At 40.1% G+C, this 26,751-nt stretch overlaps 2 protein-coding genes and 1 long non-coding RNA gene across 5 annotated transcripts; 1 reads left to right on the forward strand and 2 right to left on the reverse strand.

The window, feature by feature from the left end:
- The first annotated feature begins 5,248 nt into the window (after positions 1-5,248).
- Positions 5,249-8,295, forward strand: LOC122055873 (IQ domain-containing protein IQM1-like). Of its 2 annotated transcripts, XM_042617552.1 has the most exons (10): positions 5,249-5,391; positions 5,615-6,066; positions 6,223-6,337; positions 6,433-6,498; positions 6,583-6,671; positions 6,761-6,848; positions 6,984-7,121; positions 7,258-7,350; positions 7,436-7,537; positions 7,633-8,295. In XM_042617552.1, the coding sequence occupies exons 2-10, from the start codon at positions 5,639-5,641 to the stop codon at positions 8,119-8,121; spliced, it is 1,608 nt and encodes a 535-aa protein (XP_042473486.1). In that variant the 5' UTR covers positions 5,249-5,391; positions 5,615-5,638; the 3' UTR covers positions 8,122-8,295. The 2 variants fall into 2 exon arrangements, with proteins under 2 accessions (XP_042473486.1, XP_042473485.1); XM_042617551.1 differs by having other exon boundaries at positions 6,761-7,121.
- Positions 5,362-6,989, reverse strand: LOC122055874. Of its 2 annotated transcripts, none has more exons than XR_006132943.1 (3): positions 6,190-6,989; positions 5,638-6,097; positions 5,362-5,501 (listed from the first exon to the last, which is right to left on the reverse strand). It is a non-coding gene; the product is annotated as an uncharacterized LOC122055874 (long non-coding RNA). The 2 variants fall into 2 exon arrangements; XR_006132942.1 differs by having other exon boundaries at positions 5,638-6,100.
- Positions 8,296-12,043: 3,748 nt separating the features above from the next.
- LOC122055872 (carbamoyl-phosphate synthase large chain, chloroplastic-like) lies at positions 12,044-16,531 on the reverse strand. The gene is made up of 3 exons (XM_042617550.1): positions 15,195-16,531; positions 13,839-14,534; positions 12,044-13,673 (listed from the first exon to the last, which is right to left on the reverse strand). The coding sequence occupies exons 1-3, from the start codon at positions 16,476-16,478 to the stop codon at positions 12,135-12,137; spliced, it is 3,519 nt and encodes a 1,172-aa protein (XP_042473484.1). The 5' UTR covers positions 16,479-16,531; the 3' UTR covers positions 12,044-12,134.
- Between the last annotated feature and the right edge of the window lie 10,220 nt (positions 16,532-26,751).

Here is a 26,751-nt window from a genome sequence, read left to right on the forward strand (position 1 = left end):
AGTTTTTTAGTTTGATTCATTTCTTTTAGATATAAAATGATTTTTTTTCTTCTTTAATATTTTTAGTTCTAATGCATTTTTCTCATCATGAAAAATCCATTTTCTCTTAATGAATTTTCAAAAAAAAAAAACTTGGAACTTGGTGTTCTGAGGGGTGGTAGCAAGCTCAATTCGATAGGAAATTGAGCTTTTTTATATTTTATATTACTCAAAATTTGATTAATAATATGATGATGGTGAGTTTGATTGTGGTCTCAAAATTGATGGACGAAGTTTCCTGGTTGCTTTTTACAATTTTTTATAAGGAAATTTCACACCTAAAGTATTCCATGAAGATTTTTAAAAATCTTTCTTTTTTCTATAAATTTTTTACTTTTCTGCAACTTTCGAATCCACCAGTAAATTTTTCTACAGTATTTTTTTTTAATTAAGATATTCAACTCTTATAATTTGATGAATTCTAAAGGTGATTACATTTGTCTATATAGAAAATTTTCATCTGTTATTAAGCTAAATTAGAAAACATAAATGATTCTGACTAGTTTAATTTGGGACTCTCAAATGTCTTGGGTTGTAAAATTATAAATATAGTTTCACATTTAAAATAAATAAAAAATATCATGAAAAAATCATGATTTAGAAGAGAAATATATTTCTATTAATATAAGGTATTTTGGATAGAGCTTAAAAATAAAATTATGAGAACTTAGGTTTAACGTGGACTATGATCTAATCAAATCATATGAGTAGAATATTAAACTCGAATAAGTCATAATTGGTATATGGCTTAGGTCAGTTGGACTGATGGACGGGAAGTCTTAATAGGTCAGTTGGATCAGTAGATCGAGTGGGTAGAATCCAAAAATAGTTCTAGTAGGTCTGTTGGAGACCTAGTGGGTAGAATCCAAAAATAATTGTAGTAGGTCGATTGGACCAAAAGACCCGGTGGATAAAATCTAAAAATGAATAATATCATACTATCATGGAGATATCTTAATTTTGTTTTGATCCTACCACAATAGATTTTTTTTCCTACCCTGAAATAAAAGAAATTAATAATACCGAACCCGTCCTTACATTTATTTGTAGCCATAGAGAAGTCGTATTTATTTGTGGCCATAGAAGAGTCGTATGAGGTTGAGTTCTTATGTACGATTTTGAAATAGTGATGGGAATAATATTATTTTTATCGACTATAATTATCTAATAGTTCAAATACAATTGATATAGTTGAAACATAGTCAAAATATGGTGGATAGTCTAGCATCACAGATTTTTTAAATTCTTCAAATATAATGTGTTTAGGATGAGATTTTAATTTTTCCTAGAATGTTCATCCCACTTTAGACCTAATCATAGTTCAAAATCAACGGTTCAAAATTATCAGTTCGGCAATTTCTGACAAGTATAACCTTAACCTTAATCACCTAAGACGATTACGATTCACAGTTTGGAACCGTCTGTTCACGGTTCGATTTGTCACGGTTCATCAAGGTTCAAGATTATTATATTAAAAATTTTAAATTTTAAAATTTATTTTACAAAAAGGGTTTGCACTTATTTAAATTACCTATGTAACCCCTTAAGGTATAGGAAAATCAAAACTCATTTGTTCTTTTATATTTTTACCCTTTTAAATTAAGAAGTAACGTTGTTACTCATTTTCATTTCCCGGTCCCATATATTCATTCCTTCAGTATCAAAATCTTCAATTCATTATCTAAAAGTTACATTCCTTGAATTCTTTTCTCGACTCTAATCTAATCATTGAATAATATTTGAGCTTCCAATGAGTCGGAAGATAAAGTCGATTGCCGCTCATCTAATATGTTGTTAGCGGCATTAAACGTCTGCTCCACAGCAACAGTTGACATTGGAAAAACTAAAATTTCTTTGGCGATCATGGAGACAACAGAAAAACTTTGAGTTTTCTGTAACCATCACTTTAGGATATCAAAATTTTTACTGTCTACTTTATTAAAATTAAAAGAAGTCATAAAATAATTCTCAAGTTTCTGTGTGGAACTTGAGAATCCTGTGGACGTTTCGTCTATTTTTTTAATACAAATTATGTTTTTGTAAATTTTAAATTACTCTAATAATTTGTTATGTTTCAGAAATACTAGTTTGTATTTCATATTTTACATAATATTAATTATAAATATTATATAAATAAATTCTAACATTATATATAATATTAAAGACTCTTTAAATGAAATTAAAATGTCATACTATAAAGTTAACTTCTAATTTAAATCTAAATCTAAAATAAATACAATTAAATAAATTTTAGGTATAACATAAAAAAAATTAATTTAGTTTTCATAACTAATATAATAAGAAGATAAAGATTTATTATTAATATGTTAATATAAAATTTTGGGTGTCAAAAAGTGCTCAATTTCATCATCTGTAGATTGAATGTTGGACGTATTTACTATTTCCTTTCACCTCTGAGATCGAGATGTTAAATTTTTACGACCTCCTTCCATTGTAATTGACAATTAGAGATTAAAATGTGTAAAAATGAAGGCTTGGAGTCAAAAATAAATAGAGAATGCGAAATTAAGAGTTAAAATAGAAAAGATGTATATGAAAATGATAAATAAACTATCTATTTTATAAAAAGTAGTCAAATTATCTTGAGCATTCTGTATATAGTTTTTGAAGACATGGAAGTCCGATAGAATGCGGGACATATTATGATTCGGGCCGGTGATCCGGGTGAAAGGGCAATCAGTCCATTAACTTGATTACGGACTGAACCCAGCCCGGAAAGTCTATAGACTAAACTCGTACAACTTTCGAACCAATCTGTGAAATTTTTTTATGCAAAATCATACTCAAAAATCAGTTTGAAAATCCTAAAATAGGAATTAGCTAATGTCTGTGTTGTGACCAGATTTGTGAGGTTGAAGATATTGCATATCCCAACATCAACTACTTATATCATTTTATATGCTTTACCAGATAATTTATTAAATTAGGATTTTTCAAGTTAAATTAAATACTTAGTTTTTAGTTGGCATAAGATATCTAATTTATATTGATTAATCTTAAAAATAATTAATTTAATCTTATAAAAATTTTCTTTCAATTATCAAGATAAATTAAAAAATACTCATAATGAACTGCAGTCTAGTATTTTTAAATTAATCATCCATTAAAAAAAACATCCGTTAATTTATGGAAATGAAACCGTTTCTTTATGAGTTTAATAGGTTAACACGATGAGAGATTAGTTTAGTTGGTTACAATTACGAAAATGCAGGAAAACAAATTTAGACTAATAAATTTCAAACTATTTCTGATCTATTTTTTCATCAATATGAACTTTTATTCTCTTAAAAAAAGTCTGATTACGAAAATGGCGAGGCCACGAGCTGGCAACCTGGTTGACCGTCGACCGATCTCGGGCTGACCAAAGGCGGCGGCTGAAGGATTAGTTTTCTTTCCTTCCGCTTTCCTTCCGTCCAACCCATTTCTTGGTCCCCCATCCAAACACCGGAGTAAACAGGGCATGAGGGTTGATAATAGTGGAACGTATTCATGGGTTAGTTAGCATTCAGAGAAGTCATAAGACTATCTCGAATTAAAGCAGAGTTTGAGTGTCAGTCTTCTCTTTCTTGCGTTGACTGACGAAAATACCCCAAATTTTTTTTAAAAAAATCTAGAACAAAAATCAAAAGGTGTCCTTTTTTTAAAATTAGAATCGTCAAGAGTTTTTTAAATACATATATATATATTAAATGTACATCCTACCTCATCATTACCTATATTTTAATTTTTATAATTTTCTTTATTTTTGGTATCAGTGGAGCAGTATTTCATTACATAATTATACCAGCTATAAAATAATAATTACTATAATTACACAGTTATAACAATTAATATTGACCTAAGATGATAGTTATTACAATACAATATTATTAAAGTCCAAGTATTGTTACAACAATAACTATTGATTAAAAAAATAAAATGTCCATATTTTATTAATAGTGATTAAAATTAAAAAAAGGTAGATCCGTTACCTTAGCGGTCCCCTTAGTGCCGGCCCCACAGATATGGAGGGAGGTTCATGCAGGTACACAGGTCATAGGCGCATGACGGGATAAATCTCAGGTCGTCAGTTCCTGAGAATCGACCTCTGGCCATTACGTCAGAGATACCATGCGCACATCGTCTGTGCTACGCTCTGGGGACAATAGTGATTAAAATTAAAGTGTTCATGCTATATCAACTAGTACTGTTCAAAACTATTATAATGAGATATATTTTTAATTAAAAATAAAAAAGAGGCGCCTTTGAGAGAAAAATAAAAATGCGACGGCCTGAATTTTCCCCAAAAGTCTACGAGAAGTCATGAAACCCCGCCGACACAAAAGGGCAAAAAAGAAAGCAGGAAAAAAATTCGAAAACAAAAAAATACAAAAAAGGACAATTTATCTGTAAGATTTGATCGACTTTTTTCTCCAGCTGGACCCATACTAAGCAACCTCACATAATAATTTTCTGTCGGCACCATTTGGAAATGAATGTGGTTGTCGTATTATGCATGCAACGTACATCCCGTATAAATGATTACTTTTTATTAACTTTTGTAAATTTACTTATCCTGATTATGGTCAATTTTCTCCGGCAAAAGTGCAAGTGGTTCCGCAAGCAGGCAATCCTTGACTGCAACATGTGCGTAATTTGCCGAATCTATATATATATATAGATAGATTTTTTAAAGGAGAAGAAGAAAGCTGTTAATCCTACTTCATTGACCTCAATTTGTTCTCATCTGTTTGTCAAAAGTCAAATACCGCTCACACTGGTAGATCATTATCTGTGTCTGCAGCAGTCATTCACCTATAGTTACAACCCTTTGCCCTCCTCTATCGCACAATTTGCCTCAACCTATAGTTACAGATTGAGGGTCATGTTCGAATTGGTCCAGAAGAATACCGAGTTTGACCATCCTATTCATGACTGACTAGCAGCCTAACCACCCAAAAGTGTACTTTGTATCAAAATTGAACTAATTACACAAAACATTAAAGACTAACTGAAGATTATAAAATTCCAAATTTTCAATAAATCAAATGATTTTACTAAATAACTTATGTCAAAATTAATCTATTGGAAATTCAAACCTGTGGTCGCTGGTTGCTTGAGCTTTACTGATGCTGGCTTGCATACTTCTTCAAACTTTCGGTTTGTCTTTTGAAGACTTCAAAGCCGTGGAATGGAACTCTGCAGCTCAAGCCGTTGACGGTCGACCAAGTAACTTCCATGAAGGTGGATCGTATGGTCACACCCCTTCATATATATCATCTGCTATTGGCAAGAGATCTCTAAACACTCACCTCCTAAATCTTCTCGTCGATCGGATCAAATAGTAGTCAGGTAGAGTTCTCAAATCTCTGATCTTGTTCTTGTCCTGTTCTTCACATTTTATAGAGAATCCTCTGTTCCCTCCTCTCCAATATCCTGTGAATTCTAGGTTCTGCAATTGTCTGAAGGATGAATGGATGGTCGAACTTCAGAATTTCTAAACTGTTTATTTTAAGTAAAAAAATCGAACTTTTTTATTGATCAAAGTTTCTTCTTTGAACTTCTTTATAAACAGGACAAATCATTGTAGCTGCTTACCATGAGTAATAAAGTCTTCTGCTTGGCCGAGACAAAGGTTGCAGTAGCGAGATCTATGAGTTTTGGTGACAGAGAATCCAACAAGATCTTGAGAAAATCGATCAGTTTCAAAAGAAGTGATTCGTCTAATAAGATGGTATCCAGCGAAGTACCAGGGATGGAGAGATCACTGAGCTTCAAGCACTGGGAGCCCCAGGTGACAAAGATCGAAGGAGCAGCTACTGATAAGCAGGCCGTAGAAGAACTCAAGATTCAAGCAAATTTTCCAGCGCCGATTGTCGAGCTCCCCCAGCGGCAGCTGCTCGAGTTCTCATCCCCGAGGCCATTATGCGAACTCGATGCAGCAGCAACCACGCTGCAAAAGGTCTACAAGAGTTACAGAACAAGGAGGAATCTTGCAGATTGTGCAGTACTTGTGGAAGAATTCTGGTTAGTAATCTCAATTCTTTTCTTAAGTTGGCTGCTGCAAGTAACCAAACAAAATTAGATTTATCTTCCTTCACTTGAGAACAATAATTAATCACACAAACGAAACTTCCACTGTGCTTTTACCTGACTCAGAGTCATGAACTCCTCAAATTGTAGGTGGAGAGCACTTGATTTTGCATCTCTCAGAAGCAGCTCTGTGTCATTTTTCAACGTTGAGAAGCCGGAGCCTGCAGTTTCTAAGTGGGCAAGGGCAAAGAAAAGACTAGCCAGAGTATGCAGATTTGTTTCTTACTGTCACTTTAGAGCCCAAATATTGGATTTTAATCACCATGTTAATCTAATCTATCATGAATTCATCCTTTTCAGGTTGGTAAGGGTCTCTCCAAAGATGAGAAAGCTCAGCAACTAGCATTGAGACATTGGCTAGAAGCTGTAAGAATCCATGTCTCAGTTTCACAATCTTCTGCTGAACAAATCTTTTAGAAACATAGACTGATCCAATGTTGACATTTGCAGATTGATCCAAGACATAGGTATGGGCACAACTTACATTTGTATTATGATATCTGGTTTGCAAGTGAAAGCACCCAACCATTCTTTTACTGGTAAGCAGAAAATAATAAAAGTTAACGAACCGAAAAGATATTGATGTTTTTTCTTTTTAAAAAACTTTAATTTGGATAAAAATCTTTAGGTTGGATGTTGGAGATGGAAGAGAAGTGAATCTTGAGGAGTGCTCGAGAAACAAGCTTCAACAGCAGTGCATCACATACCTTGGTCCGGTGAGCTCCTTGTTCAAATCATTAGATTTATGTTCTGTATTTTTAAGTGATGTAATACTGTGTCGTATCCAATATGATCAACCCCTAGCTTATGATTTTGAAGCAATATATCTCATTGCGTTCATTTACTTGCAGAAAGAGAGGGAAGGATATGAAGTCATAGTAGACGATGGAAAGCTGGTTTACAAGAAAAGTGAGATGCCAGTGAATACTACTGAGGGTTCCAAATGGATATTTGTTCTCAGCACATCTAGATCACTATATGTGGGGAAGGTAAACAAAAATACTCAGCGCAATTTTTATGAATTGTATGATTATATGTGCTAAATTAGTTTAGCAAAGAATTGACAAAGAAAGCTCCTATATCAAAAGGCTAATTATTCTCCTTTGAATTTTAATCTATGAACAGAAGAACAAGGGCACATTCCAACACTCCAGTTTCTTAGCTGGGGGAGCAACAACATCAGCAGGAAGACTAGTTGCGAAAGAAGGCATACTCCAGGTTAGGAAGATAAAGTCCCAAGTTAATCTGAATCTAAGTTCATCTTAATTTCTATTTTAAGTACTCAAACTTAGCATTTCAACAGGCTATATGGCCATACAGTGGTCATTATCTTCCGACAGAGGAAAACTTTAAGGAGTTCATCAGTTTTCTGGAGGACAATAACGTGGATCTAACCAATGTTAAGGTAATCAAATTTAGTTCTAGCATTCTACAATCCGATGGAATTTTGAAATCGAATTCTGTGATGAAATTTACTCAAATTACCTGTTTACTCCACAGAAATGTTCCGTCGACGACGACGACTACAACTTATCCAACAAGGGCCACGCCAGCGACCTCCCCGAAGTACTCTCCCAGGAGGCGATCAAATCCAAGGTCGAGGCAAGCAAATGCGACCCTCGGGGGACAGATCAGCGATCCGAGAAGCCGGCTCCGACTCCGGTCGCCAGGCAGCAATCCCGGAAGTGGGCGACGGCGGCCGGCGCCCGGATCAGCTGCGTCCGGGACTACCCGTCCGACCTCCAGTCGCGGGCGCTGGAGCAGGTCAACCTCTCGCCGCGCGTCGTCCTCTCCCCCATCACCAACAACTTCAACGCCCCGATCCCGTCGCCGCGGCCGAGCCCTAAGGTCCGCGTATCGCCGCGGGTACAGTTCATGGGCATCCCGACGCCGGCGGCGTCGCCGTCGCAGTCACGGCTCCCGTACATTGGCATCCCCTCGCCCAAAGTGTCCCTCCGGCTCCCCAAGCAAAAGACGAGGACGGCGTGATGCGATTCGTTAATAAGAGAATTGCGAATTTGGGGCTTAAGAATTTTTTTTCTACGATTAATAATTATTTTGTTCGTTTGATTTAAAATTTATTTTATTCATTAGATCTAATTGATTGAGCTAAAAATAATTCATTGTAGCAGATTATCTAATAAACTCCTCTTATTTTACCAATTCAAGTTTGCTCCACTGTTTGCACGTATGATTTGACATTGTACGCAATAGAATACAAATTCATCTTTCTTAGCGATTACTTTAGATGTCTTCTTCGTGTGTATCTAAATTCGATAGTATAAATATAACTTATAATTAAAAAATTCTTAAATTTGTAAATGTTTAAAAAAATTTATCACAAATCCATTATAAAATTTAAGCCAATGATACTCAAAAATTAACATCACCAATAAATTTTTAAAACTTTCGTAGTTTAAAAATATCAAAATTTTAAATTATACAAAGCTGACGGATGGAATTAAAGAATTCAGAATCATTTCAAAGTAAAACTAACGTAGTCCCTATAAGTTTATTTTTGTTGAGAACAGTGCATTATAAAAAAAGGTAGATCCGCTACCTTATACACAGGTCATAGGCGCATGGCGGGGTAAACCCCAGGTCGTCAGTTCCTGAGAATCGACCCCTGACCATTACGCCAGAGATACCATGCGCCCACCGTCTGTGCTACGCCCTGGGGGCGAGAACAGTGCATTATAAGATTTACAAATGTGTGATAAAATTTATCATACGACAATGATACTCACAGCCGGCTCAAGCCATAGGCTAATAACGCCTATGTTTAAGAGTTCGGATTTTCTATCTCCAAAATCTCTTGTCTTCGTATTTCACTCGTCACCTTAGCCTATTGTTGGCAGTCTTCGGTTGTCGGTCCGATTAACACTATACCCTGGGTGAAAAGTAACTCAGGGGGATCGCCACTGGTGCGATTGGCGTCGAAATCCGACCAGATCTAAGTAAATTTTCCTCCACCGTCGATCTGAGCTCTTGCTTAGATTCAGCCGGATTTCGACACCAATCGCACCGATGATGATTCCCCTGAGTTCACCTTCCCCGGGTATAATGCTGATCGGGCTGACGGCTAGAGGTCGTTAACGATGGGCTGAAGCGATTGGTAGGACATGGAGACAAGAGATTTTATAGACAGAAGATCCAAACTTGATGCCTAGGACCTCTATTTTATTGGGACCTCTAAAACCCTAATATTTTTTAATATTATTTATACTAAATTTTTTCTTAATTAATTTTTTAATTACATATTTTAATTTTTTTTAATCTCTCAAAAACAATGTGATTTTCCCTCTTTCACAATTGCTAGTGATCCCACATTTTGCCCTCCCTCATGGTAATTACACGTCGTTTTTTCTCTTTTGTCTATGATCCTAAGCTCTTTCTCTACTCCCTTCTTCTCTCTCACTCAAATATCCTCACTACTATTATTGTTCCTCCTCCTCCTCCTCCTCCTCCTTCTATATGAAAATAGGAGTTCTTTATCTATTCGACACAAACAACAGTCCTCTTAATAGGAAGCACCTCATCCCTTCAATGTAAAATATTAATCAGCCATCTTCTTCTTCGTAAGAAATCTTAGCAATTTAAGGAAAATCAAAATCAAAATCTGTTCTCATGCTCCTCTAGATTACCCTTCTCATTTTAATATCATAATAAATTATAAGCTATTTGATTTTTATTATACTTTATTATTTTTTATTGTTATTTTTAACCGAAGTATCTATTAAATGAAGTTCTATATCCTTATTGTTCTTTAATACTTGAGAATAATGTTTTTTAGATGTTCATTTTTATTGATGCTCATTTTAATTAGTTTAAATAAAAGCTATTTTTTATTTTTTATTTTATTATATTTATACAGACAATAATGTTAAATTTTAAAGTACCATCAAATTGAAATAAAATAATAAAATATTATTTGCACTAAAAAATAATTTATTAATTTTATTAATTAAAAAATCAAAACTTAAATATAAAAATTTAATTATATTTTGCATCTCAAAAGTTAGAAGACTAAATTTTTATATAAAAATGTATTTATCTTTTAGAAATTAGTATCTATATATATATATATATATATATATATATATATATATATATATTTCTGCATAAGCCTCTAAAATGATTGAGACTGTCCTATGGATTCTTAACACTCTATCAAACTTTTAAATTTTTGGATGATATCAATTCTAAGTTAATTTCACCCGAAACTAATTGATAGATTTAGATAATTCAGAATCATTTAAAATCAAAATTAACATACTCATATAAGTCTATGTAATATCATTATACCTTTAGATCTAAATTTAAATTTAGTATAAATTAAGAACAATAAATTTTTAAATAGATGGAACAACAATTTAAAAACACATGCACATAAACCTAGGTAATTACGAGGAGTATAAAAGGATTATGTTATATGTAATTATAATTACCAAAGTTACAAATATGAAATGAATAATACTGAAATTGCCTTTAGTAAAATATTGTATTTTACAACTTAAAATTTTTCCAACTTTAATAAAATTACTATATCAAAAATATTATTATATTATATCAAAAATATTCTTTATTAATTTATTAAAGTTCCTTAATTTAACTAAAATCACTCCTATAATACTATTGAAACAGTTATAATTATACTTTCTATAGCATTTCTAACATAATTTTAGTTGGCTACAGTGATTTAATTAAATTAATAAAAATATTTAAATATTACAATATTTCATTTATTATCATTTTAATTTATAAGTTGTAGTGACTATAGTAATAACTCCACAACAAAGCAATTTTAGTTAAATTAGAAGATAGGCTTTATAAAAGTGTTAAAGTAATTTTAATTTAATTAAATTATTTTAATTAAATTTAATAATTTTAATTAATTAATAATAAAATTATTCTTTATAATAATTTTTAAAAAATAAACCTTTTTGTTTTAACACATTATCTTACCCATGACCTTAAATCCTATATTGACTATAAAATTATTAGCAAATTGACATTAAAAACTCTAGTAATGCATATATCAACATTTATAATTATTCAAATGTCATTCTGAAATATTAAAATTAAAATGGCTTTAAAAAATAATTACAAATTATCAATAAGTAATTGAGCCTAATTGTGAATTGTGAATCATCATAGATATATGCAAGATTTTAAATTTATAATGATATAGGTGTAAAATTAAAATGAAAATTTTGCAGAATAGTATATTTACAAGGATACATGCAATTTAACATAATTTTAATAGAAATTTATACAATATACTTTTAAAAATTAAACCTCAGTTTGTCCTTTGCTACTAAAAATATTGTTGCAGCTGAAAATACAAAAGAAAATCATGAAATTATATATTTTCATCTTGAATTAACTTGAAAATAATAGAGGAATTTTCAGTTCTTAAAAATTACCATATAGTTGATAAGATGGGAAATCCAAATATTACAAGACATTAGATTCGAATACAAAAGTTATTGATTCCAACAAATCTCCCCATTCTTTTACCGGTAAAGAATGAAATTATTTGCGCACACATGAATATAAATTTACCACTTTTTGTTTATTTTCCTCATCGATGCAAGGAGAAACCACAAGCTACCACAAGTATGTATGTGACTGCAACTTCAAAAGAAAAGCGCGCCAAAATGATATGTTGGTGATGGAATCTGAGACAACACTTCAAATTCATAGTGGTTCTATGTGAACAAGGTGATTTTATGAAATCTTAGAACATGGTATTTGATAAATGAAGGTAGATGGATACATCCTACTGAAGTAGAATCAAAATACAAAATTTAAAACTAGTGTGAAAGCAAGCAACAGATTAACCTTGGCCTAAAATACAGAAAGCATAAAAAAATGGATGAATTTTCCAAGGCTCGTGGACGCCAAAGTGTCGGAGAACATCAAAAGCAAGAACCAGTTAAAACATTAATGATGGAGGAAAGGTACAGAGAAATTGACATGTATACCAAGGGCATGCAAACTTAAACAGAAGATGAAGCTGTCTGCAATTTTATCTGTTGCTCTGGAACATTAAAATAATCTTGCAAGGCTAACATTTGGATAGAGCTATGCTTCAAGCTCTTAATAGCTTCCACAGTAGCCATGGCTCCAGCCACTGTAGTTATAATTGGGATCTTGTATGCCAATGCCATTCTCCTCAGTTGCCTTCCATCAATTGCATCAAGTGCATCACCTGAACTTGTTATTACCATAGCTTGTATGTCTCCATTTGCTAACATATCCCCTGCATGAGGTCTCCCTTCATGCATTTTAAAAACAACCTCAACTGAGATACCCTCCAATTCTAGTACTCTAGCTGTCCCAGAAGTTGCAACAATTTTGAAACCAAGTTCCAGGAATCCACGAGCAAGGGAAGCAAGGTGTGGCTTTGTCAGATCATTTAGACTGAGAAATATTGTACCAGTAACCGGCAGCTTCTGGCCAGCAGCAATCTGTGCCTTGGCAAAAGCCACATGAAAGTCGAAATCAATTCCCATAACTTCTCCAGTGCTACGCATCTCTGGACCGAGAAGCACATCACAACCTTGGAATTTTTCAAAAGGAAGTACAGCCTCCTTCACCGACACATGCCTTGGGACCACCTCCTTTGTGAATCCAAGTTCATGCAAAGTTTTTCCTGACATAACAAGGGAAGCATATTTTGCCAGTGGGTGACCAATAGCTTTAGAAACAAAAGGCACAGTGCGAGAAGCGCGTGGATTTGCTTCGAGAAGATATACATCTCCAGCAGCAGTAATAGCATACTGACAATTCATAAGCCCACATACACTTAGTCGTTTGGCCAGCTTTGTCGTCCATTGTTTAATTATATCTAAGCACTTACTTGACACAGTTTTTGTGGGAAGTGAACATGCTGAATCACCAGAATGAACACCAGCTTGCTCTATGTGCTCCATAATGCCACCAATCACCACATTCCCCTTAAAGTCAGCTAATGCATCAACATCGATTTCAATGGCATCATTGAGATACTTATCTATCAAGACAGGACGTTCTGGATCCACCTCTACTGCAGTCTCAAGGTATTTTACAAGTTTATCATCACTATAAACTATTTCCATTCCTCGTCCACCCAAGACATATGAAGGTCTGACAACAACAGGATAGCCAATGTCACTGGCAATTGAGATGGCATCTCTTTCACTCTTTGCTATGCCTCCATTAGGTTGTTCGATCTTAAGGTCATTGAGAATTGCATTAAACCGTTCTCTATCTTCTGCAGCGTCAATGGAATCAGGTGATGTTCCCCATATTTGAACAAGCTCTGTTCCAGTGGAAGACAACAATTTTTGCTCTTCGAGGTAATGTTGTATAGGAAGAGCAAGCTTTAGCGGTGTTTGTCCACCAAACTGCACGATAATGCCATCAGGCCTCTCCAAGTCAATCACATTTAAAACATCCTCGATAGTCAAAGGTTCAAAGTACAAACGATCACTAGTGTCGTAGTCTGTGGATACAGTCTCTGGGTTGGAATTCATCATGATTGTCTCATATCCGTTCTGCAATAGAAAAAAAAACAAAAAAGAAACTTCAATAGAAAAATGAGATGCAGATTTAGCACAGAAAACAATGAATTTTTAGATAGAATATGTTCTTACTTTTAAATAGTTTTTTTGTGAAAACGTATAACAAGGAAACAAATTTTGTGAAAAACAAAAACTGACCTCTTTAAGGGCAAAAGCAGCATGACAGCAGCAGTAATCAAACTCAATACCCTGGCCAATACGATTTGGTCCACCTCCCAATATCAGCACTTTTTTCTTTTGAGTGGGAGTTGATTCGCATTCAAAATCATAAGAGGAGTACATGTAGGGAGTGTTTGCCTCAAACTCTGCAGCACATGTATCAACCCTTTTGTATGCGGGGATCACACCTAGTGACAAGCGTTTTTTTCGTACATCTCCCTCAGAGGAAGATGTTGCATATGCTATCTGCTTATCACTAAAGCCTCTCCTTTTAATTTCATACATATCATCCTTTGTCAGCTGGTCCAACTTCTGTGACAAGAGGAATTGTTCCACATCTACCAACTCTTTTAGTTGGAAAAGAAACCATTTGTCAATAAGACTCAGCTCATGAATTTCTTCTATGTTCATTCCTTTCATCATTGCTGCATATACAGCGTGTATACGATCTGGATTAGGCACTCTCATACTGTACTTCAACTGATCCCAATCCCAGTTGAGTTCCTTGATACGTGCACAACCCCACCCAGAATATCCAGACTCCAACGATCTAACTGCCTTTTGGAAGGACTCTTGGAAAGTCCTACCGAGTGCCATTGCTTCACCCACCGATTTCATCTGGGTTGTTAAGATTGGTTCTGAACCAGGAAATTTCTCAAAGGCAAATCGAGGGATCTACAACATGAAAGTAAAAAGTAAAAACAAAAGAACTAATGTACATAGTGTTTAGTAATGATAAAAAGGTTAATTTACCTGTAAGTCATTAAACAAAGACTATTAACAACACACTTTTATAATTTTCAGAAACTAAAATACTTAGACGTGGAAGAGTTCAAAATTTGATCCAGTACCAAATTTTAGGTAATTAAGCCAACAGTTTTCAGTTGATGGAAGAGGCAATGCGTTACATCCGGATTTACAAGTTCTGTTAACTTCCATTCAAGACCAAAGTAAATTAATTGAATGTGCACGTACTGATCACTCATCATTTTCAGCTTGCATACATGAGAAGCAAATAGAAAAGTCAGTGTAGATAACGTATCATATTCCTTGTGAAACTTGTATACTGCATGCTAAATTTTAACTAGTTACTATATGCATGAAGATTAAAAAAAAAACATTTTAAGAAATCTTTCATTTTTTTTAGCTCCATCCCGTCTAATTTTGACAAAGTATTGAGAAAACCTTGCCGGTACTATTTCCATTAAATGACAAAAGCGTAGCATGAAGAATAGCATTCCATTAAAATCATTTAGTTGAATAAAATATCAACAAGATTGATGAACCAAAGAATCTAACAAATCTAAGATATGAGGAAGAACAAATGTGGCGCACCTTTGTAACCACATAGTCTATAGATGGCTCAAAACTAGCTGGCGTTTTCTTGGTGATATCATTTGGAATCTGATCAAGGGTATAACCCACAGACAGCTTAGCAGCCATCTTAGCAATGGGAAAGCCAGTTGCTTTCGAGGCAAGTGCGGATGATCTTGAGACTCTAGGGTTCATCTCAATCACCATCACCTCCCCATCCACTGGATTAACCGCGAACTGCACATTAGAGCCCCCGCATTCCACCCCGATTTCTCGAATGATTGCTACCGAATAGTCCCTCAACCTCTGGTACTCCTTATCCGTCAATGTCTGTGCAGGTGCCACTGTGATTGAATCCCCTGTGTGTACACCCATGGGATCAATGTTCTCAATTGAGCAGATGATCACGACATTGTCGGCAAGGTCACGCATCACCTCCAGCTCGTACTCTTTCCACCCAAGAAGCGATTTTTCGACCAGGACCTGGGATGTAAGGCTAGCGGCAAGTCCAGCGCGACAAATAGCTTCAAACTCGTCACCGTTGTACGCGATGCCACCACCAGTGCCGCCAAGGGTGAAGGCAGGACGTATAATGAGGGGGAAACCACCGATGTCTTCAGCAATGGCTAGACACTCATCCAGGGTAGTGCCGATGCCAGACGGCGGCGTGCGGAGGCCGATGCGATCCATAGCGCGCTTGAAGAGGTCGCGGTCCTCAGCGGCGCGGATGGCATCCAGCTTGGCGCCAATAAGCTCGATCCCGCGGCGAGCAAGGGCGCCAGACTCCGCGAGCGCGACGGCGAGATTGAGAGCAGTCTGGCCGCCCATCGTGGGGAGGATGGCATCAGGCCGCTCGGCATCGAGCACCTGCTCGACCAGCTCCGGGGTCATGGGTCCCACATAGGTGCGGTGGGCGAGGTCAGGGTCGGTCATTATGGTAGCTGGATTGGAATTCACCAGCACCACCTCGTAGCCCTCGTCCACCAGGGCTTTGCACGCCTGCGTGCCGGAGTAATCGAACTCGCACGCCTGCCCGATCACGATCGGCCCGGCGCCCAGGATCATAATCTTCTTGATGTCCGTACGTTTTCCCCCCACAGGATGAAGTCCCGCGGCATCAGGCCTCTCCGCCTCCCGCCGGGCTGAGGCGCGGGGGACGAAGCGGTGTAGGAGGCGAGTGAGGGGGAGACGGGAACTTGGGAAGGGCTTGAGGAGAGGCGGCAGATAGGAGGCTAAGGAGGGGGTACTGGGTAACAGAGAGCGGCGCGAGGGCAGGTGAAGGAGGTGGTGGTAACAAAGAGCCATGGAGATGGAGGAGGAAGGAAGAGAGAGATGTGAGGTTTTTGATGGAGCGGGCGGCGCTGGGTATTTACCTTCAAGACAATTTATACGAGGTTCTAATTTACAATGTGGAGACCGTAGGGTTTCCATTGTGGAGAGTGGGACCTGGCGAGACCAAATTATGCCGTGGCAATTAATATTTTTTTTATAAATTAACTTTTACAATATTCAACTCATTTAAAGATGTCGGCAAGGTCACGCATCATTCAACTCATAGAGCGTAGCGCAGCATGAGCTCTATATCTGATCGGACGTTCGATCAATGAAGTAAAGAAAACGGGACTTCAGCGTAGAGCAGAACGTCGTCATCCGAGCGGAGGTCGAAAAGCTGCTGGAAGCCGGCCATATACGGAAATTACAATTTCCGAGTTGGTTGGCAAACGTGGTGCTAGTCTCCGAGCCAGGTAACAAGTGGAGGGTCTGCATCGATTCTCGGGACCTTAATAGGGCATGCCCGAAGGACTTTTACCCTCTGCCCCGGATCGACCAAATGGTGGACTCGACCGCCGGGTGTGAACTGATATGCATGCTGGATGCATATCAGGATTATCACCAGGTGCCGCTCGCCCGAGAAGACCAGGAGAAAGTGAGTTTCATCACGGCGGATGACACCTACTGCTACAAGGTAATGTCGTTCGGGCTGAAGAACGCAGGCGCCACGTATCAGCGGCTCATGAACAGAATGTTCCGGAAGCAAATTGGGCGAAACTTGGAGGTATACGTAGATGACATACTTATTAAATCACTCCGAGCGGTCGACCCGTGTCCAGATATAGAAGAAACCTTCCGGACGCTGAGAATGTACGGAGTCAAGCTGAACCCCCAGAAGTGTCTGTTCGGGGCGAAAGGTGGATGATTCTTGGGCTACATTGTTACCGAACGGGGCATTGAGGCGAACCCTAGCAAAGTGAGGGCACTGCAGGACATGCCACCGCCCCGAAGCATGAAGGAAGTGCAACGCCTCACTGGACGAATAACAACCTTGTCACGATTCATCTCTAAGACAGCCGACCGGAGTTTGCCATTCTTCAAGATTTTGCGTCGAGCAGCCAAATTTCAATGGGACACTGAGTGTGATCAGGCTTTCGAAGAATTAAAGGTGTATCTGAATTCATTACCTGTACTGGCTAAGCCAACCGCCGGTGAACCGCTCTGTATCTACCTATCCTCGACCGAGCAGGGCGTCGGCTCGACGCTAGTAAGCCAAAATGGCAAAGAGCAGCCTGTGTATTTCTTACGTCATATCCTAAAGGATGCTGAGTCCCGCTACACTGGTCTCGAAAAGCTTGCATTTGCTTTAGTCCTCGCCGCTCGGAGACTCCGACCCTATTTTCTGGCGCACACAATCATTGTCATGACGAACAACCCTCTAGGGAGAGTCCTCCTCAATCCAGAGGCGTCCGGACGGCTGATTAAATGGACTACCGAGCTCAGTGAATTCGATATTCAATATCAGCCCCTCATGGCAATTAAAGCGCAATCCCTAGCGGACTTCGTCACGGAAGTACAAAGCCCCGAGCCTGAGGCTTCCTGGAAGGTCTATGTGGATGAGTCATCAACTCGACTCCGGAGCGGAGTTGGCATTCTGTTAATCTCACCACAGGAAGAGCGGGTACATCTGTCCATTCGGTTGGATTATCGAGCTACTAATAATGAGGCGGAATATGAAGCCCTCATAGCGGGATTGCAGGCCACCCGGCATGTGGGAGCAAGCCGAGTGATTATATTCTCGGATTCCCAACTCGCTACTTAGCAACTCGCGAGAGTTTTCGAGGTCAACAATGGGAGGCTTAAGCTCTACGTGGAGGCTTTCGAAAGGCTCAAGAGTAGCTTTGGCGAGGTAGTCGTACAAAAAGTTCCCCGAGCAGACAACCAGGCGCCAGATGAGCTGGCAAAGTTGGCCAGTTCGATAACACCGATCGGCGCTCAGCAAGCAATCGAGCAAGTATCTTTAGTAGCGCACATTGACAGGATGGAAGGCCTTATGTTCCCCAACTACTGGAGGACGGCTATAGTAGAGTTTTTACGGCCAGGAGTCACTCCGTCCGACCGGGATGAAGCCCAGCTTCTGAGAAGGAGAGTCGGTCGGTTCACCCTCATCGGGGACGAGCTTTACAAGAAAGCTTTTTCCCGTCCACTTTTAAAATGCGTCAGCTCAGAGGACGCGGAGTATATATTAAAGGAAGTGCATCAGGGATCTTGCAGGGGACACCCAGGCGGCCGATCATTAGCTAGGAAGATCCTGTTGGCCGGATACTTCTGACCAACTCTCCAGGAAGACGACTCTCAGACCGTAGCTACTTGCCTATTCTGCCAAAAATACCACAGCTTCTCCCACCGACCGACGGAAGAGATGAAGGCGTCCACGGTATCCTGTCCGTTCGACCAGTGGGACATGGACATCGTGGGACCCTTACCTATGGCGACCGTGCAGAGGAGGTTCCTACTGGTAGCGGTGGACTACTTCTCCAAATGGGTCGAGGCAGAACTAGTGGCCAAGATCACCGAGCAGATGATCAAAAAATTCATCTGACAGCATCTCATATGTCGGTTCGGCATTCCAAGGCGGCTCGTGTCTGATAATGGGCGGCAGTTCATCGGGTAGGAGATCCAAGAATGGTGCGAAGGGTACGACATCGAGCAACACTTCACCTCTGTGGCATACTCGCAGAGTAACGGACAAGCCGAAGTCACCAATCGGAAAATTCTTCGAATTCTGAGGGTTCGGCTCGACCACCTCAGGGGCAGCTGGGTGGACAAACTCCCCGGCGTCTTATGGGCACTCCGTACGACTCCTAAGGAAGGAACGGGGGTCACGCCGTTCCACTTGGTGTACGGAGGAGAGGTTGTCGTGCCAGTAGAGGTTGGGATCGAATCTGATCGGGTGCAGCAATACGACACGGACAACACCGAGCGAAGGCAGTTGGAGCTGGATTTGGTAGATGAAGCGCGAGCTAAGGCAGCTGTTCGGCTAATGGCGTACCGGCAGAGAATGAAGCAAAATTACAATAGGCGAGTAATCCCCAGAGCATTCCAGGTCGGCGATCTAGAATGGAAGAAGGTGAAACCAGTCGGTGATGTGAGCAAGCTGGAGGCTCCCTGGGCGGGACCCTTCAAGGTCATCCAGAAGCTCCGATCAGGTGCATACTACCTTGAAGATCAAGACGGACGACGTCTGGAACGACCATGGAGCGTTAATCACCTCCAGCCGTATCGAGCTGGGTAAAAGGTGCGCCTGTGTAATTAATTGCGTGTATTCTCGTTCCACGCTATCATTTGAATGCAGGAACAAGATCATGAAAACGCCATGGCATAACTAATGCGCGCTGATCGACCAAGTTTCTTCAAACCGTCGAGCGGCGACGTTAAACTCTAGAGTCGTGTCGGCGACTATAAACCCCCCGACCCGAAGACCGTCGAGCGGCGACGTTAAACTCTAGAGTCGTGCCGGCGACTATAAACCCCCCGGCTCGAAGACCGTCGAGCGGCAACGTTAAACTCTAGAGTCAGGGGTGTCAAAAATGAACCCGACCCGACGACCCAACCCGAGTCGACCCGAAAAAAATCGGGTTCGGGTTGGGCATTTTCGGGTTCGGGTCGGGTTCGGGTTGGAGGGTTGGAGAGTAAAAAAATTCCGGGTTGGGTCGGGTTGGGTTCGGGTTGACCCGGGTTGGCTTAAATATAGGGTTTTGTGGGTTTTTTTGGGGTTAAATCAAATTTTATTTTAAAAATTTAGATGTTTTTATGTATATTAATATCATGTTTGTATGATAATGATGGAATATTGAGATAAAAGTGAAGAATTATAGGGAAAATAGCCCAAAAAAGTCGTTTTGAATCAGATTTTCGGGTTATATGGGTCGGGTTCGGGTTGATCGGGTTGGTCGGGTTCGGGTTCGGGTTGAGGTGTTTTGGGTTGAACTCGGGTTCGGGTCGGGTTCGGGTTGGGTTAAAAAAAAAAAAAACTCAACCCGACCCAACCCGACCCGACCCACCCGAATTGACACCCCTATCTAGAGTCATGCCAGCGACTATAAACCTCCGGCCTGAAGACTGTCGAGCGGCGACGTTAAACTCTAGGGTCGAAGCGGCGACCATAAATATCCCGCTCGGAAGACCGTTGAGCGGCGACGTTAAATCCCAGAGTCGGACCAGCGACTATAAACCCCCCCCGGCTTGAAGACCGTCGAGCGGCGACATTAAATTCTAGGGTTAAAGCGGCGAGCATAAATATCCCGCTCGGAAGATCGTCGAGCGGCGACGTTAAATCTCAGAGTCGGTCCCCCGGCTTGAAGACCGTCGAGCGGCGACGTTAAGTCCCAGAGTCGGACCGAAGACTATAAACCCTCCGGCTTGAAGACCGTCGAGCGGCGATGTTAAATCCCAGAGTCGGACCGGCGACTATAAACCCCCGGCTTGAAGACCGTCGAGCGGCGACGTTAAATCCCAGAGTCGAACCGGCGACTATAAACCTCCCGGCCCGAAGACTGCCGAACGCCGCTCGGAAAGAATGCGTGCGAAGAAGTAACGTAAATAGAATCAGAATTTTATATTTGACTCGTCGTATAAAAATACACAGACAGGTGGGCTAAAAGTCAGATTAAAGCAGATAATATTAACTCACGAATGGCGAGCAAACGGATGAAACTTCAAAATATAAATACAAAGACAAGCTGAAGACGCTCCTCACTCCAGGACATCAAAGATGGGCTCGGGGATGGTTTCCAGCAGTCCAGCCATGTCTTTGGGGGGGGGGGGAAGGGGATAGAGGTCGTCTCCGGGAGATGGCCCTTAGCCTTCAGATAAACAGTTGTAGCCCGGATGGCTTCCTCGAAGGTCAGGACTAGCCGATCGCTAAACTTCTCGCCAAATTCGTCCGAGCGGAAATAGTTCTTCTTCATCACTGCGAAGCAGCCTGATTCACCGTCTTGGTACTCCTTAAGTGCAGCTCGGGCAGCTTCGAGAGCGTCTTTGTAACGACCACCCTTCTTACTACTACTATTCTCTAAGGATGACCGTTACTTAACTATTAACTCTACTTAACCGGTATGATTAAAAATCACATGGAAACCCTACCAAAAAATTTCGACAGAATCTCCCCAGTACCGGTGACCTTAAACTGACATACATAACATAATATACACAGCCACAGGCGGCTGGAACACATATCAAACACACAAAAGGAATAACATCACCACGCAGTTTAATGAAATCAAATCATGCAAGTAATGAATAGCGGAAACAAAATAAAAACATACAATTAACTAACAGCGGAAGACTAAATGACTCATCTAATACATTCTTAATAAATGGCAATCTTAATAAATTCTTAAACTAAGTCTCAAGGCTTCCATAGTCCTGGCATCACACACCATCCACGCCACCTTGTCGCCTTCCTTTCTATATCTTTTCCTTTCCTGTATCTGCAGTAAGAGGAAGTGTAGTCTATAAGCAAAATTTGCTTAGTAAGCGCTATCTAACTCACAAAATCACGAATGTGCATGTATACGAAAAGAACTAAAAACTATATGCTCTAAAAAGAAATAAAGCATAAACATAACTGCTCATGTCAAACTAATAGCAAAGAAAAGCTAAGAAATCTACTCATGTAATTCTAATCGCTAATCATGCTACTCATCTAATAGGTAAACATGAAAACTACTCATCCACTAGATAAACATGGTAGAATAAAGAACTAAACTTACTGAATTCTAAACACTTTCTAAATCTTATTTCACTTGTTTAAAGACTTATTCTTTAATACTTTATACTTATGTAAAACTTTCAAAAACTTATACTTATAATACTTCAAAATAATAATCAACTTCTTCTTGGGCCCGGCAACTGTACTTTTACTTTTGTAACGACCCGACCCATTTGGCGGCCCATTTGGCGACCCTATGGTCGTCGACCGTCGGCCGAGCCGTTACTACTAGGTTATCTAAACCTAGGGACGACTATGGGAGCCCAGCCCAAGGACAGAGAGTCCAACACAGTGCCACTGATAAAAGTAAAATACTTGTTATCTTTTAATACTTTTATATAATGCCTCGGCATTTTCTTTAGCACATTGTGTGCCAAAATCCCTAAAGTCTTGACTTTGGGATCTACTTAAGGCCTTGGCCTTTTTCTTTCTTTTCTTAATCTTTCTTATACTTTTCTTATAAAAGAATGCTTCTTACAAAACTGGAATGTTTAAACAAATTCTAACACTGCAATGCTTAAACAAAATCTGCATACAAGTTTAAACAGAAATCTGCATATTAAGCTTAACTAAAATCTGCATATTAAGCTTATCTAATATCTGCATACTAAGCTTATCTAAAATCTGCATACTAAGCTTAACAAAATCTGCATACTAAGCTTATCTAAGATCTGCATACTAAGCTTATCAAAAATCTGCATCTTAAGCTTAATTAGAATTTGCATATTAATACTTTATAAAATCTACATTGATCAACATGTAAATCTCATGATCAAGAACTACGAACACTTAAAACAGAAATTAAACATACTCCCATGTATCTGATATTTAGTAGCTTTATAAGTTGAGTTAAACATGGGTAAGTTTCTAATCTTCTAAGGAAAACAACTAGAGACATGATAAAATGGCACAGAATAAATTCTGTAACACATTCCAAAAACAGAACCGGTCATGAAGCACGGAGGATAGAGCTCTTCAACCTACAGGAAACCAATGGCACAGAACAACTGAAATCTTAAGCATACTACTGCAGCAATGCAAGGAGGAATTAAACATTGGTCTCTTTCTATTATAGCTATTCATAATCACCTCAAGGTTTTAATAAAACTCCTATTCGTATAGCAACAGCTCCCAAGGATTTTATATGGCCACTGAACTCTTCAAGCATGCTTCAATCGGGAACAACAAAAAAAAACAATCAAATCTTGATACCACTCTAGGGTTTCCTACAAGCTCTGAAAACATCAATCCACGGCAGAAAACCTCAAAGAACACTGCCCTTAAGAACCTACTCCAGCCAGAACTCTCAGCAGGAAACCAAAAGAAACAAGCAGCATTCACGGAAATCACATTTGGAAATCTTAGGAAGCTCAACTCTACATCTGTTATGGAATAAATGCTTGCCAAGTTGAAACCGAACCAACACCACAGCCATCCCAAGAACAGAACCATCTAAAGAGGTAGAGCCATCTAAAGAGAAAGGAATCCACACAAGAAGCAAACTTGAACCCGAACTACTCTATTGCAAACCATAAGAAACCAAAGCTTCACCGTTCAAATCGCAACAACACAGCCCTAGGTTTCATCCAAAGCTTCGGGAACAAGAAAAGGAACAAGAAATAAACTTCGAAGCTATCCTACCGCAGGTGAGTAAGCGACTTACCTTGTTGTTCTTGAGCTTACTACCGAAGGAGACAGGCAGCTCTAGGGTTTCGGAGGAGCTCACGATCTCGGCCTCTTCCCTTCGTGTCCGCGCGTCCTCCTTGACAAGGCGCTCACGGGCTTCTTCTTCACTGTCGCTCGAGAGGAGAAGGCGCACGGGAGAAGGAGATAGAGGTGAAGCCCTAGCCCTCTTCTTCGTTTCTGCCCGAGAGAAGCCGACGCCGTCGCTCGCAATCGGGAGAGGAAAGGAGAGGGAAAAGGGTTTTCAGTTTTGGGAATTTACCACCTCAACTTATCCCTCTTTATAATCTTCATATTCTGTTAACTTGTTAAATAATTTTCCTACCTTTTCGAAACAGAAAAATCCGTTTGCCCACCTGGTCAGCTGGCTTTTAACCGAATCAAAGGTTTGGGCTTCGATTCCTCTGCCGCGCACTTTTTATTCTAATTTATTTTAAACGTTCCAACTATAGCTTAAATATATTTCACTTCCTAATTTACTAGCAACAACCGCCAGCACAGTTGGTCAGCAGGGTTTTGACCGAGTCAAAGGTCGCTGGTTCAAACTTCTGTTTGGATATTTTTTTGTCAAAACTTCTTTCGTTTAGTAAAAATACCAAACGACCTCCGAAAATTGCATAAAAATACTCTATAAATTCCTAAAAATCTCTAGAATTTTTCTAAAGCATTTCTAGATTTTAATAAGGTATTTTAAAACTCCAAATCATGAAATTTGGGGTGTTACAGTCTTGGAGATCCTTCTTATCTCCTTGAAGTTTAGCTTCAGCAGCCGATCGATTTTCTCGCTCGGTGGATAGCAGGCCAGCCAATTCTTGGGCACGCTGCTCCAGCACTCGGGCCTGCACATTCTTTGCTTCTAAATCAGAGACGACCCTATTCTTTCTGTTAGTCGCCAGCTTGATCTCTTGGTCGTGAGATTTAACATGGGCTTCAAGCCCAGCTACCCTGGTTTCCAGACCAGAAGACTTGTGCCGCTCGGCCGCAAGCAGTTTCTCTGTCTTGCTCAATTCGGACCGAAGCGTGGCGTACGAAGGCCCCTGAGCAGGTGCCCCTCCAGAAATCTGAAGTTTTTTCAACTCTTCCTCCAGCGCAGCCAAACGGTTGCTGACCGCGATGTTCTCCACCCAGTTCTGCGCTCAAAACAAAATAATATCAAGAACCAAGTTAAGTAGCCATGTAGTAGGTTGAGGAGCATATCCCGGTAGCTTGCTGTAAGTGGCTGTCGCCGAGCTGACCGGGAGTCATCAAGGCAACGCAGGCCCTCGCATCCTCCCATATTTTGGCGAGTGGTCCGCGAATAGTGATCTGATGCTCCGGGGCAACTAGCCGATCAGCCGCCAGAAGAAATTCTTCTATGGGGAGATGGAGGATGACCTTAACCACTCGACGGCCGCTCGGATCCGACTGGGCTGAGGCTGCGCGGTCGGACTGTTGGTGCAGTAAGCATCCGACGATCGAACCTCAGTTTTGATAATGGCAAAGGGATTCAAAGTTAAGATTCCGTGTTATCTGATATGTTGAATGAGTGTTTCAGGAAAGTCCTAACTGCGGTTAGGCAGGAGAAAATCCTAAGGGGGGGTAACCTTAGGTCCTTGGGGGTGGTAACCCTAGGTGAAGGAAAATCCTAAGGGGGGGTAACCTTAGGTCCTAGGGGGCGGTAACTCTAGGTGGAGGAAAATCCTAAGGGGTGGTAACCTTAGGTCCTAGGGGGCGGTAACCCTAGGTGAAGGAAAATCCTAAGGGGCGGCAACCTTAGGTCCTAGGGGGCGGTAACTCTAGGTGGAAGAAAACCCTAAGGGGCGGCAACCTTAGGTCCTAGGGGGCGATAACCCTAGGTGGAGAAAAATCCTAGGGGGCGGTAACCCTAGGTCCTACGGGGTGGTAACCCTAGGCGGAAAGTCCAGTCGGTCTGGAGGACCGGACTGGCATCAGGTAATCTCTCCTGAGGGGAGTAGGTGAGGACGCGTTCCCCGTAGAGGGAACAGTAGGCGTCGGGTCGACCTAGGGTTTCCGGTTGGAGACCTGAAGTCAGACCCGGACAGTTCGAATGCTGTCAAAACTTTTATTATTATCATTCATTATGTTTCTGTGCTAACTTTGTTTTGCAGGGTATGTGTTTGGGACTAACACATTTTGCAGGAACAAAGGAGCAAGTTACAACTCGGATGAACAGTGTCCGAGGCGCCTCCATGGAGCTTGGAGGCGCGAGTCGGGAAAAGCCAGCGCAGAAGGTTGGAGGCGCCTTAGATGAAGTTCAAGGCGCCTTGGGTCGAAGGTTGAAGGCACCTTGGGTAGGCTGAAGGCGCCTTGAACTGGATGAAGTTCGACCAAGTCTGTGCTGATCTCCGCGGGTGACTCGGCCTGTTTAAGGCGCCTTGAAGGGCTTCAAGGCGCCTTGAACACCCTTTATAAGGGGTCTCGAGCAGCAGCACCACTACAACGAATTCCAAGTCTTCTCTCTTCAACATGCTGCTCCGAAAGACACCCGGAAGTGCTGCCACAAGTCTCCGACGACCCGAAGCTTCAAAATTCTACTGTTGTCGTCGGTATAACTAGTTTTTCCAGTTACTTGTACTTCATCTTGTAATCATTTTATCGAGCTTATAGTTGTTACCCACCGGAAGCGATCAAGGATCGCGGGCCTTCGAGTAGGAGTCGATCAAGGCTCCGAACGAAGTAAAAATCCTCCTGTCTCTGTGTGTTTGTTTTGTTTTATTCCGCTGCTTAATTACTCCGATAATTCTTACGTTTTCGATAATCGAAAAACGATTTAGCCACGAGTGCTATTCACCCCCCCCCTCTAGCACGTCTCGATCCAACACGGACAACTCGCCGAGCAAAGCGGAAATT

This window comes from Zingiber officinale, chromosome 3B, assembly GCF_018446385.1.
Source record: "Zingiber officinale cultivar Zhangliang chromosome 3B, Zo_v1.1, whole genome shotgun sequence".
Lineage (NCBI taxonomy): Eukaryota > Viridiplantae > Streptophyta > Magnoliopsida > Zingiberales > Zingiberaceae > Zingiber > Zingiber officinale.

Coding starts and splice junctions, on each gene's coding strand:
- LOC122055872 (XM_042617550.1), bottom strand. CDS start 16,478: ATGGCTCTTTGTTACCACCACCTCCTTCACCTGCCCTCGCGCCGCTCT. Junction 14,535..15,194: donor TAGACTATGTGGTTACAAAG/GTGCGCCACATT, acceptor TTCATGTTGTAG/ATCCCTCGATTTGCCTTTGA. Junction 13,674..13,838: donor CTGCTTTTGCCCTTAAAGAG/GTCAGTTTTTGT, acceptor TTTCTATTGCAG/AACGGATATGAGACAATCAT.
- LOC122055873 (XM_042617551.1), top strand. CDS start 5,639: ATGAGTAATAAAGTCTTCTGCTTGGCCGAGACAAAGGTTGCAGTAGCG. Junction 6,499..6,582: donor TGAGACATTGGCTAGAAGCT/GTAAGAATCCAT, acceptor TGACATTTGCAG/ATTGATCCAAGACATAGGTA. Junction 6,672..6,760: donor ACCCAACCATTCTTTTACTG/GTAAGCAGAAAA, acceptor AAAAATCTTTAG/GTTGGATGTTGGAGATGGAA.